Source organism: Gadus morhua, chromosome 8, assembly GCF_902167405.1.
Source record: "Gadus morhua chromosome 8, gadMor3.0, whole genome shotgun sequence".
Taxonomy (NCBI): Eukaryota; Metazoa; Chordata; class Actinopteri; order Gadiformes; family Gadidae; genus Gadus; species Gadus morhua.
This window is the reverse complement of record NC_044055.1, coordinates 11,587,368-11,600,747: the sequence shown is the minus strand read 5'-3', so window position 1 is coordinate 11,600,747 and position 13,380 is coordinate 11,587,368. Positions and strand designations below refer to the sequence as shown.

General features: G+C 40.9%; 2 protein-coding genes and 1 long non-coding RNA gene across 3 annotated transcripts; 2 read left to right on the top strand and 1 right to left on the bottom strand.

Annotated features, from left to right (window-relative positions):
• Positions 1-4,281: 4,281 nt before the first annotated feature.
• pak1ip1 (PAK1 interacting protein 1) lies at positions 4,282-7,954 on the top strand. The gene is made up of 10 exons (XM_030364129.1): positions 4,282-4,595; positions 4,819-4,981; positions 5,183-5,303; positions 5,666-5,740; positions 5,847-5,899; positions 6,192-6,337; positions 6,712-6,809; positions 7,019-7,118; positions 7,408-7,537; positions 7,634-7,954. The coding sequence occupies exons 1-10, from the start codon at positions 4,515-4,517 to the stop codon at positions 7,780-7,782; spliced, it is 1,116 nt and encodes a 371-aa protein (XP_030219989.1). The 5' UTR covers positions 4,282-4,514; the 3' UTR covers positions 7,783-7,954.
• Positions 7,896-9,111, top strand: LOC115549116 (transmembrane protein 14C-like). The gene is made up of 4 exons (XM_030364130.1): positions 7,896-8,178; positions 8,282-8,383; positions 8,476-8,563; positions 8,673-9,111. The coding sequence occupies exons 1-4, from the start codon at positions 8,103-8,105 to the stop codon at positions 8,728-8,730; spliced, it is 324 nt and encodes a 107-aa protein (XP_030219990.1). The 5' UTR covers positions 7,896-8,102; the 3' UTR covers positions 8,731-9,111.
• A 7-nt stretch (positions 9,112-9,118) lies between these two features.
• LOC115549117 (uncharacterized) lies at positions 9,119-12,693 on the bottom strand. The gene is made up of 3 exons (XR_003977700.1): positions 11,533-12,693; positions 10,487-11,236; positions 9,119-9,624 (listed from the first exon to the last, which is right to left on the bottom strand). It is a non-coding gene; the product is annotated as an uncharacterized LOC115549117 (long non-coding RNA).
• Positions 12,694-13,380: the final 687 nt, after the last annotated feature.

Sequence of the window (13,380 nt, the reverse complement as noted above, 5' to 3'; positions counted from 1 at the left end):
TAGAAACCAAGTAAAGGGATCTCCCCCATTGAACTCGGCAAAGGGAAGCCTCAAAGCAGCTGGTTTTCTATTTATTATTTTGTTATAAATATATAAGTGACAAAATATATTGGCATGAGTCTATTATGTCTATTATGAGTCTATTATTTAATAATGCGGTTGACATATAGCCTACTATTTAATGTTAAATTAATTTGATTCAATTGGAAATAATCGAAATTGACCAATACAAAAAGGGTCAAGTAATGATATTATGTATGGTATATCATACATATAGCCTTACTTAAACCTGCTATCAAATATTGGACCTCTAGTAATAACCGTTTCAAACTCGGTCTGGATACTATTTTTTACTGAAAAAGATTGTCATCTTTTGAGGCCCTTTAGCACCCCCTGGAGCGGCATAGGTGGATATCGTGGAGCTGACTCTTGAACCGATTGGGGTCTGATGAAGACCGGCCCTCTCTGACCAGGATGCTGTTTCAATGAAGAAGAAGAAAAAGTTAAAGAAAAAAAGTTATCCATCTGCTCATTGATGATCAATTAGAATGAATTGATTAAGAATAATTATAATTTTTTTTGTGCTGTTCAGCCCTACCTTGTACGGCCCCTTCTCCGGCACAAAGGGCCACTTCATCTCCACAGCCTCCTGGACGAGTAGGGGCAGCTCCGCGCACAAGGAACCTGCCGGGGAAATAGTGTCAACGCACCTTGACACGAGACGAAGCCCGCCTTCAAAATAGTACTACACTGTTTCCTGAGCCCTGTTATAAAGTGGCCTCTTCAAATCCCTGCCAATGTACAGAAAACATGGTGGAAACAGCGCACTCTGTTGGCTTACTTGTACTACGGTGATTCTGCCTCGCGTCTTTGCTGGCTTGGTGCGGTTGGGGCAGAGGGCGACTGCCCCCCCCCCCCGTGCCTCCATGGTTGAAAAAGTGCCCTCAAGCGTGGCGAATACGAGAGAAAGTGCCTTATATGGGTGCCCTCTGGTGCCCCTTCATACAATAAATTAGGATGATGAGCCCTCTAGAACAAGAAAATTCGATAACGTGCCTCAATGAGTGCCCTCTTAACGTCCTTACAGTGCCTCCATGGTTGAAAAAAAGTGCCCTCTAGAGTGATGAATACGAGAGAAAGTGCCATACATGATGCATCATAGCTTTTTGCACGCTGGTTGGGCCCCATGTTCTGCAGAATGTGCCTTTTTATTTTTTCGCGCCTGCCCTTCAAACAGTCTGAGTCCGCCACTGCGACTGCTCCTGCAGCGTCATGATCAGCAAAGGCCAAGACCCGCCCCCGACCTTACATTAACGCAGGGTCTCTCCGCAAAACAGTCTAATTAAATGCTTCACATTAACGCACAGTTCTCTGGACTATATCAGGCACAATACACATATTGTTAAACCTACATACAATACAGTGAACAGAACATCTGCACATTCCAATGCCCATATTTTGTAGATGCGCACGTTCCTTCATTGAGTCCTATGACAAATCATCACATTTTATATTTATGTCTCTTTTTGTATAGTAGGCTACTTTTTTTTCTATTTGCGATGCGTTTATTACTGTTAATTAGGTTATTACTTTTTGCAACAATTTCCAATGCAAATTCCTTGTACTTTAAACCCACTTTTCAATAAAGTCACACATATTATACTGACACACATTGAATGATTATATTTCAAAAATATAACATTTATTTATTTTAGTAATATCCTGTCTATTGCCCTTTACTGCACCAACATACCTGGTATTTGCAAAATTCATAGCCAACCAAGTACCAACCAAGTAGGCTAAACAGAACCGCTATGCTTCTATGGAGTCAGTTTCCTGCCATAATTCAAACCTGAAAAAAAAAGTTTCACAGACTTGTAAGTCTGGGTTTGAAAACTCAACACCTTGTAAAAAAGGTTTTGCAACACTGAAAAAAGAGATTATAACCTGAAAAAAAATAAAACTAAAATTCAAACATCTGTAAACATGATTTTGTGTTCTATTTTATCTTCTTCATCATTTTCAGCAACCCATTTTCAAAGTTCAAACAATTTCACCACCGCATTTGCAGTTTCAAATCTGGCACTGTTCTAACGGTGTATTTCATTGTTGCCCGGTTTTGAAACCTTGTAAATGGGATTCTGCAAACAGGTGTTCATACATTGAGAAATACGTTTTGAAAGGTTGAATATTTAGTTTTAAAAACTTGTAAAGGTGTACGTTTACGACATTGCACCGTATTTTTTCAGAACTGACTTTTCAGCACTGACTTTTCAGAGATTTGAGCGCAAGCTTTGAGTCACGTGAATATTGGCAGTGTTCTGACGCCACTCGTTTTGAAACTCCTGACAGTCAAATCTGAAAACGTTCCTGGGGGCGGGACCATTTAGCTCTAAACCTATTGGTTGCTCTCGGCTGACGTACATTCCAATCACATGTGCCGTTCACCGGGCTGTTCGTGATTGCCAGTGCTCTGCCGATGACACGAATAACAACGGGTTGATTTCGCGGTTGATTTTGATTTCCATTTTCTGGAACCAGAGTCTCATCTCCATAGGACGCGACTAGCAAGGACGCGTCCTAGCAAGGCTGCAGCCTTCACTTTGGGAAACAGCCATGGTTCCAGAAAATGGAAATCAAAATCAACCGCGAAAGTCGCTTGTTATTTGTGTCATCGGCAGAGCACTGTCAATCACGCACAGCCCGGTGAACGGCACATGTGATTGGAATGTACGTCAGCCGAGAGCAACCAATAGGTTTAGAGCTAAATGGTCCCGCCCCCAGGAACGTTTTCAGATTCGACTGTCAGGAGTTTCAAAACGAGTGGCGTCAGAACACTGCCAATATTCACGTGACTCAAAGCTTGCGCCTGTGTGGTCAAATCTCTGAAAAGTCGGTGCTGAAAAGTCAGTTCTGAAAAAATACGTTGTAATGTCGTTAACGTACACCTTTACAAGTTTTTAAAACTAAATATTCAACCTTTCAAAACGTATTTCTCAATGAATGAACACCTGTTTGCAGAATCCCATTTACAAGGTTTCAAAACCGGGCAACAATGAAATACACTGTTAGAACAGTGCCAGATTTGAAACTCTGCAAATGCGCTGGTGAAATTGTTTGAACTTTGAAAATGTGTTGGTGAAAATGATGAAGAAGATAAAATAGAACACAAAATCATGTTTACAGATGTTTGAATTTTAGTTTTATTTTTTTTCAGGTTATAATCTCTTTTTTCGGTGTTGCAAAACCTTTATTACAAGGTGTTGAGTTTTCAAACCCAGACTTACAAGCCTTTGAAACCTTTTTTTTCAGGTTTGAATTATGGCAGGAAACTGACTCCATATGCTTCCCTCATCCAACCATCAGAGATTGGACTGACGGTATCGATGCTCCACTTTCAGCCGCAGAATATTGTGTTTGACTATATTGCGGCCTCACTTCCACCATTCAGCTACCAGGGGATGCTGTTGGACCGTATTGTGGCACTGGCACCAATTCAGTTGTTACCCCCCCCCCCCCCCCCCCACACACACACACACACACACAAATGTAGTACATGACAAGAGGACACATAAACAGGCCATATCCTGTCTGAAAAAAATCTGTTGAAGGGTGACGACGCTGTCTTCCAGGATCTTTTGTCAAAAGAAAGTAGTAGTTCAATGTAGAAGAGGGCCTGTGTGTGTGTGTGTGTGTGTGTGTGTGTGTGTGTGTGTGTGTGTGTGTGTGTGTGTGTGTGTGTAGCTTGTCTGGCTGCCTGGTCAGATATTTTCTTATATTTTCAGACTTTAACAGTTTCATAATGCAGGGCTCGAATATCAGTTTATATTTTGATAAACCTAACATGGAACCAGATTTAAAGCAGATTTAATATATTCATAATGCAAGCAGTCTGGGAAAAACTATCGATCATGTTGGATGGCTTTAAATGAATGATTCCAGGTATTCTGTGGGGAACGACGCAGCAGCAGAACATATTCAGTTATTAAAGATATGTGAACACCTGTTTATGATTAGTAATGTCTGCTGCTTCTATTGTTTGTGTCCTTGTGTTTATTGTGCACATGTAAGGGACTGTTTTTCTGTTGTTTATGTCCTTGTGTTTATTGTCTTCATGTAAGGGACTTTCTGTTTGGTTAATAAAGCATAATGGTGACAAGAATACGTTAAGGGTTTTATTTAGGTTTACAGCACACCGGCTTAAACGCTTCCTAACACCATATTTTTGTAGCTTTTATTTTGACATGTGGTTCGAGCTTTTATTTTGACATTTAGACAGTATCCGACGGCGGAAGGAAGTGAATTTGAGCATGCGTAGGTTTCCGCACGTTGTGGGCAATGTTTTCCGAATGTTTTCTACACGTTGTATAGTTATTTAAAAAGAATACCTATATCGTAATTTTCCAAAGATTTTACAGGAAAAACGGACAGATTGTATTACGTCCATACATAGGGTTAAATAGAACGAGGGCAAGACGTTTAAAACTATTTGAGATCTCTTTTGCTCTAGAAGCATGGCCAATGTAGTGCAGATTATGGCTGGGAGCTATGAACAGATCATATTTGGTTACAAGGTTACCTGTGAATCGGTATCGGTAAGTGCAATAGGATTGGAAACTTTCCTCGTTTTCTGTTTTGTTGAATACCTTGGCATCCGATGTTACAGCCGGTAGACCTATGATACTGGTCTGCCCTCAACTGATTTTAACCTGGCACGACTTGCTTATATTGTTTATTTACGATTTAACGTAACAGTCCAACTTATAACCTTAGTTGACCTTATAATGACTAATACGATATAATTGTTCCACTTTGCAGGAATGGAAAGCCACTGCAGACTTCACACATCATGCCCATACACAGTCCATATCAGCTGTGGCAACTAGTGAAAGATTTGTTGTCACAGGCAGCAAAGATGAGACCATACAGTTATACGATTTGAAGAAAGGAGTTGAGCATGGAGCGTTGCTTCATCACGATGGTAAGAAATGAGTTTTATTGATAAACTATCATTTATTAATATTGATACATTTTTACTTGAGAAGTTGAGAATATTTAATTGTCATAACTTTGCAATTGCTTTTAAAATTGTAATTTAAAACAAAATATGTAAGAAAATTACAACAAGCTGTAGCCAGGGTCTCTTTGCATGATGCGCTACATGTGTGCTCTTCTCGCCCAGGAACCATCACATGTCTGGAGTTCTACGGCTCGTCTCACCTGCTGAGCGGAGCAGAGGACGGCCTCATCTGCGTGTGGAGCACCAAGAAGTGGGAGTGCCTGAAATCCATCCCTGCTCACCGGTACGTCGAGAACGAGGCCTTGTCAAGATCATAGAACAGACTTAACACTTGCCTCAAAAGACCAGTTTTGCTGATTTAATACATTGAGCACATCGGTGGGGTCCTTTTTGTGTTGTTTCAAATTGATTAAACTGTCTAGAGTCAGAACTGTTTTCCCACTGCTCACTTTCGTACTAGCAAAGTGATGCTGTCATTGGTGGCACCCACTGTAAAGAAAATCTCATTACACGGATTGTATTGGAAATTTAAACTGGATTATATTAATACTCTATCCCACTGCCCGAACGATAAGCTCAATGTGTTAAATCGATAACTTAAAAATAAATAAAATTTAATGCAACATTTTTAATCGATTCTACCAGAGGCAAGGTGACATCGCTATCCGTCCACCCCTCTGGTAAACTGGCGCTGTCAGTTGGTACAGACAAGACCCTCAGGTAAAGCCCATTGAACGTTTACAGAAGGATGGCCCTGAAGTCAAATAAATAATACAAACAATACATCAAATCAATTGTGAATTCTCCACTCTTTTATCTCGGTTAGGACGTGGAATTTGATTGATGGAAGAGCGGCCTTTATCAAAAACATCAAGATGAGTATGTTGCATCATATTGTTTCTAGTGATATCCCAAGCTGGATTGACATGCATGTTTTCATGTTTTCACGTCGTGTCTTTGCTGTGATATCACCAAGTCTGAGTGGCTGAGCATAAAATTGCCACAAATAAATTGATAACGCCCTCCTCTAAATACAACCCTGTTACTTATGCTCGCCCCCAAACTTAAGTCCTGTTTTACTTGCTCATTAGTCATATTACTGAAACATACTCTTCAGCTAGGTCTTTAAAGCAACACGCCAACATGTTTCCTCTCTTTTCCCTTTTGTCAGTTGCACAAATTGTCCGCTGGTCCCCAGACGGGGATAAGTATGTGGTGGTGATCGATGAAAAAGTGGACATTTATGATCTGGCGACCGCTTCTCTGACTGGAACCATCACAAACCCCAAGAGGATCTCATCCATTAAGTTCATAACTGTACGTTTTCACTGTTATTTGGATTTTAAAAACTCAGTCTAATGATCTGTCATTTGACAGGATGGAATCCACTCTGTCCTAAGTAAGAGTCTAATGTTGTTATAATGGTTTCAATTGACATGGCTGTGTTGTCTGTGAAGCCGCTGTTGGACTGATGACTTACCTTATCCTTATATATATATATATATATATAACATATAATACGGTACAGATACATAAATATCAAACGCCCACATTATTACCGTCATTCATTCAAATGATTCTTGTATTCATTTAGCAGACATCTTTGTCCATAACAAAGGATTAATTGAGAAATCAAATATTGTAATGTGTACATTTATTTGTGACTGTATTTTGTTACCATTGCCCTGTAGAACTCCATCCTGGCTATTGCAGGAGACGATGAGAAGGTGAGGCTGTGTGACGTGGGAACGGAGCAGTGGCTCTGTGAATTCACCGCCCACGAAACAAGGTACATCCCGGGACAAAATTTCAATATCAAATCCTCAAATCAACAGTCGAAGACACATTGCATTTTATTCCCTGTTGTACTGTCTGGGTCAATACAAACCACATCAGCTTTCTATGCATGTCTGTATAGAATCTATCCCTATGTATAAGGATTTTGCATGTGTCGTCCATTAGTAAATGTAAACAAAACTGTAAATTTGTGTTTTTCAGAGTAAAAGCTGTTGACTGCTTCAGCGCAGAGGAGTATGTTGTCCTGGTCACGGCATCGAATGACGGATTCATCAAAATGTGGAAACTCGTAATTAGCGAGGTGATTATTCATTGGTTGTACAAGATATTTAGTGTAGAAAAATACATTGGTGACTTTAAAATGGAGCGCAAATATCACTGACCAACATATGTCACTGATGCTCACCACGACATTTCTGCACCGAACATCAATTTGTCACAAATAAAGTTTTTGGACTAATCTAGATAGCATTAGTCAAAATGTATATTATTAAGGTTTTTGTTCATGATCTTGACATGGGTATTAAAAGCCCAGCGACGTGGCAGAACATGTTGTTAACGTAGCGGTCTCTATCTGTGTTGTCGTGAAGGAGCTGAAGCCGCCTACTCTGCTGGGTGAGGTGAACTCCACGGCCCGTCTCACCTGCATGGCCGTGTGGACGCCTGAGTTGATACTGGAAGCCAAGGAAGATCCAGAACCTGTGGTAACAGCAGCCGAAGGTACTTGAGAGACGCTGATCACTGACCTTTTTTTATCTTACAAAATGGATGTATATATGTAATTGGCTTTCTTTTTTTTTTTTACCATTTTTAAAGTGGCAGAGCTCGCCAAGGAGATTACAAGGAGTAAGAGAGTTCGGATCGCAACTGACGCGGTTATTATTGAAGACGAGAGTCAGCCCAAGAAGAAGGCGAAAAAAGGCACCGGAAGGAAACAGAAAAAACAACCAAATGTTACAATTTGAACGTGTTTTTCTTTTATGTGTTTAAATAAACTTGTGTTCACCACTAGGTGGCGCTGGAGTACTCTTATGTTCCACAGTGTAGATCACATTTTTGACTCATTCTGCCGACTTTGTATAGTATATTTGTTACTCACAATTACCCTGATTTATATTAAAAGGAAGAAAACCAAAATCTTTGAAGTCAAATTTGCATGTTGAATTATTTTGCCGTCAAAACCTTTTACTAAGCTTTACGTTCTTGGCATAACCCGGAAGTACACATAATTATATCATTACCTTCCCTATGGAAACAACCAGAGCGGCACAATACCTATTCCATAATGGCAATAGACTGGATAGGTTTTGGGTACGCAGCCTTGGTGGTTTCCGGGGGGGTCGTGGGCTTTATTAAAGCAGGTAAGTTAGGTCGTCCGAGATTTCATTTGTTACGTTCCATGCAGGAGAGCAAGCAGCTGGCTTGTTGCACCTCTATTGATACGATGGGTATTTTGCAACACAGGTAGTGTCGCCTCTCTTGTCGCCGGACTAGTCTTTGGAGTCTTGGCAGGATTTGGTGCTTATCTGACCTCTAGAAATTCCCAAAATGTATGGGTTTCACTTGGTGAGTTAACACACTTGGATTGTTCCAAAGTCTAAACTTAAACGTTGTCTGCCAACCCTTTTAATAATGTTTCCTTCCCACTGCAAAACTAGGAATATCAGGAGCACTGGCTGTTGTGATGGGATTGAGGTTTTTCAACTCCTGGAAATTCATGCCTGCTGGGCTGATGGCCTTGACGAGGTACACTACTATTTATGCTGTCCGTCTTTGTTACTGCAATGCAATACACATCCCAACAGATTCAAAATAACTAATAACAGCAGTACATTTTGTTCTAATGTATTTTCAGTCTATTGATGATGGGCAAGATTATGGTTGGAATGACCACAAGGCCACACCAAACCTGAAAACCGTGGTTTGTCATTGAAAGTAAGATGAATATCATTTGGGGGAAAATGAATGCAAGACCATCAACTATGTTCATATGACAACACAATTGACTGCTTATGAGTCATAAGCTTAGTTTACTTTCCAGATGCTGAATATATTTTGGTATGGATAACAACAAATTGAAATGTTTTATTTTATATGAGAATGCTTTTTTAGTAGATATGAATAATAATGATATACTTTTTCTTATTGACAATGCAAAAAATGTTACACTATGTGTACAGTGATTCTTTTAACCGACTTTGTAAAAGGCCTTTCATGTATTCTATACCCGTTGGCTCTCAAAATTGTATTCCAGTATTGTCTACCATTCTTCTATAAATAAATGAATTCAAAATGAATCAAGAATTTTCTGTGCGTTTATTCATCATAGTGCATATGGAAGAGGACCTCTCAACCTCTGAGTGTAGCATCCTAAGGCTACCTGCTAGCGGTTATGATTGCCACCGTACTTGGCGGACCAGTCTACCCGCCCGAACACTGTTGCGACGCATGGCTTCTTGGACAGAAAGACAGCCCTCTCTTCTCCCTTGCTGTTGGGTACGGGAGGTTTTGCGTTCACAGTTCTCCTCCATCCGTCGCCGTCTGAGCAGATAACAAACACCAGGAGGCAGGAGATGGTCATGGTCCGATGGAAAGATATGGAGCTTAAGGCCGTCTAACAATGTTTAGGAACCAACTCATGGATGTGGTGAAGTTGTATAATTTGGTCATTATAAATGAATACGTACGTTTTTGTGTAGGACTACAGTTTATTCCATGACATGACTCCAGTCCATATACATTTGGAAACAGATTTTGAGGTTTGGTGTCAATTGACCCTAAGATGAGACCCTTTGAGAAACGCCCTCCTTACGAGAGTTTTGTGTGGGAATGCAAAAATTGTAATTGTTATTTAAAAAGGATTGCAATCACAGATTTAAAAGTCACAGCGAAGTGATTGAACGTGCATCACTGATCTTAGGTCTGCATACCCAAGCATCCCTAATGAGGGAAAGTGATCTGGGGCCTGTTCTGGCCTGGCTCATTAGTGGACATGCGATCCCCTCGGTCCTCCCGTGCTTAATACTTGCCTGATCTCATCAATTAAACATGAAGAGACAATATGTTCTTTTTGTGTCTCTGCTAAGTTAACATGAATAATACACCTATTCCTCTGTAGAGTACATTGTGATTTGCCTCGGCTCATTAAAAAAGTCATTAAAACTCATCCCTTCTCACGGTATGGGCTTGTCTTTCGTTGTCCTTGTGTGTGTGATGTAATTAGTGGCGTAGTTCACAAACACCATGGTGTTGGATGGCCGGTATTCATTCCATTATTTTTCTCGATGACTTTTGTATTGGAGAAACTGCGAGAGAGTACTCTCACTCTTCGCTGCACTTTGTGGTCGGTGAACAAGAAAGTCTGTACAAGCTTTGCCCAATTGATGAGAGAAAAGTGAACCCATTTAGATGAACTGTTGATAGGAGCTTTCAGGAGTGATCAATCCTTGTTTGGAATGTAAAGATGGCCGTTTAACACATATAGCTATTCGATGACCACCCACATATTGTATAGTATATGCACAAAACATTTGTATTCATTTATCCAGCAATTTAAATATTTATGATTGTCAACTCTGTACGAATGTGCATCAAGTGAGCAGCCATGCAATCTGACACTAAACATCATGATGTCAGGGGAGTCTGATTCTCCCATCAAACACTACTTACCTTTGGAAGAGGTGTGTTCTGACTCCTGGCACGCAGCGATGCCCAATGTTCTGTCCCAGATGTTTCCTTCAATTGTTTGATGTCCGGTAAAAGGATTTACTCACACACACACACACACACACACACACACACACACACACACACACACACACACACACACACACACACACACACACACACACACACACACAAATTAAAAGGGCCACCACCCCAAGAAGACGCTCTCTGTCTGTCTGGGATTTGTTGAAGAAGCTGCTGAATCTGCGAGGCTGTACCTCATATGTTTGCTGCACCCCATTACATTTAATGATGTGGGCTTTTAGGATGGTTTCTTTGCAGTAAACATTCTGCATTTCATATGCCATCACACCAATGCTTTCCACCTGTTGCATTTTAGATTGCTTTTCCAACTCTGTGCTGCTCACCAGTCATCTTCCCAGTGATGTTAACATGGTTATTAGTCCTACGGGTTTACCTTACTAACTAAAATCATCCTCTACGAAGGAAGCTGGGGCCTGCTGGAATATCCTTCCCAGAAGTGTTTTCTTTCAGAGCCTGTCCGGTGTTTATTTCCCCTGGTGTTTATGTTCCGCTTTCAGTTTTAAGTGCAATTTCCTTTACCAGGAAAACTCTTTCTCTCTGCTTCTGCCATATTTGAGGGGGCCACACAAGTCCGCTCTGTTTGGCCTGCTGCTTTTTGGTGGTTGGGTTACACAGTTGTTTTCACTCTGATTCTTCGTCTCTGCTGATCTGTTCAACATTATAAACAGATTAAAAATAAAATGTTATTATATTTAAACCTTTTTTTAATGCTATTTTTAGTTACAACTGTTTTTTCGATGCATGTTTTTGATGTGTAGGCAGGGACTAGTCATCTTATGCAAGGATGCCGGTCTGCAGGTATAAATCGACTCCATCGATTTAGACAGGAGTACAATATAGTCGCTGACTTATGGGCTGTGTGTTCAATGACTAGCCATTACAGTCGACCAGAGCCTTTATAAAACCCTGCCCCTTTCGATACGAAGCAGAAAGCTGTTTCTCACTGGAAGTTGCAGTCGCTGAGTGGCCTCTGTGTACAGCGATAGAGGCTGGGTGGTTTAGAGTTGGAAGCTGCATCCTCAGTGTCATCGCAGCCTTCAGTGGCTTGGACCGATGTCCCTCCCTGAAGCCTGCACCCGCTTCTTGGTCCATTCCTCTGCTTCTTCCATACCTGTTGAGCAGTCCCATAGAAATCCCATTTTTATTCCATATAAAAATGGGAGTATTACCTTATTTTAATGTATGGGATTTCATAGTTAATATTGCATTTGATAATTTATGATTTAACCACTGAAAATACATTAAAAAATATTCAGAAAACAGAAGAATACTTGCATTGGAAGACAAAGGTACATCCCAAAATCATTGACGATGGCAACTAGGACCAAATGAGCTCACTGATTGGCTGGTTGTTCCCAGGCTTAGCGGTTGAAGCTAAAGGAGGTGTGAGGAGTGAGGAGTGTGCAGCCATGGGACAGCCGTGGTCCTTGCCGGTCAGAAGGGTTAACCAGTCCTGGGCCGGGTGGGTCTGCTTCTCACAGAGTGCTGGTAGATGGAGATGGTCCTCACAGAGAGACAGAGGCTTTCGGGCCTTAGCATGGGCCTGGTGCTTCTCCAGGTACCTGGAAGGAGGGCCCAGCCCGTGGCCCACGTGGAAGTAGGGGTGCCGCAGAGCATGGGGAGTTTAGACATGGTATCCATGTCAAGTTGAAGCATGAATACCGTATATCCAGAGACATTTTGTTTTGTTGTTCTTTTTTTTGTTTGATGATCTTTTCCTACTAAAAGTAACAACCAATCGTGACTTCACCATCTGTCAAATGATTGACTATACAGACAATATTATGGAGCAAAACATTCATGGTTTATCTATGGAGATGTCGTTTGCAAGTAATAAGTCACGCCAGCATAATCCTTTTTAATTCTATGTGATCCCGACCCAATAAGTTGTTTTCCAATGTTACCTGGCTAGCAGATGGCCTTTTGCAAGGGTCCCATTGCAGCATGTTCTTCATGAGAGTGATGCCTTCATGGCAGGCATTGGGCACCAGACATCTAAGGCTAGTGGAGACGCACTTTGGTAAGCAAAAGTTCAATGAAGTAGCCAGGTTGAAGCCCTCTGGCCAGTCCGACTAGTGTGGAAAGGAAAAATAAATAGATAATACAAACAAGCAAACGGCAGAATGACTTTCTCTGGCAAAGTGGAAGTGGCAAAGCTCTGTATATTATATTAAATCTATGATTAACAACTTCAAAAGTATTTCTTTAACTCTTTTTACCTTTTACCTAACTAGATATCAGCGGTTTGCTATAGCAAATTGCTATTATCAATTATTTTTCGTGTGAGATGTGCGTATAATGGCATTGGTTGCGTACACCAGCGTCTCATCGTCCTCACCAACCTTCTTCAACATCCCCAGCACCTGGCAGATCTTGAAGACCTCGTCCACCTCGCTGGTGCCGGGGAACAGGGGCCTGAGGGTATAGAGCTCAGCCACGATGCAGCTCACGGCCCACAGGTCGATGGGGGAGCTGTAGGAGGGGGACCTCAGCAGGACCTCCGGGGCGCGGTACCTGCTCAGCAGACACAAGGTCACAAAAGTGAAAGTCAAGGTCAAATGTATTTGTATAGCACAGTATCATACACAGAGGTTATTCAAAGTGCTTTAAAATAAATACAATTAAATAGAATGAAATATATATATAAATCAAAAATATATACGTATATATATTTTCAAGTAACAACAGAATATTTTTTAAAAAAGATTAATTGAAAGCCATAGAAAATAAATGGGGTTTTAATTTATTTTTAAAAGAAGTAACAGTTGCAGTAGATTTGATTTCTGTTGGTA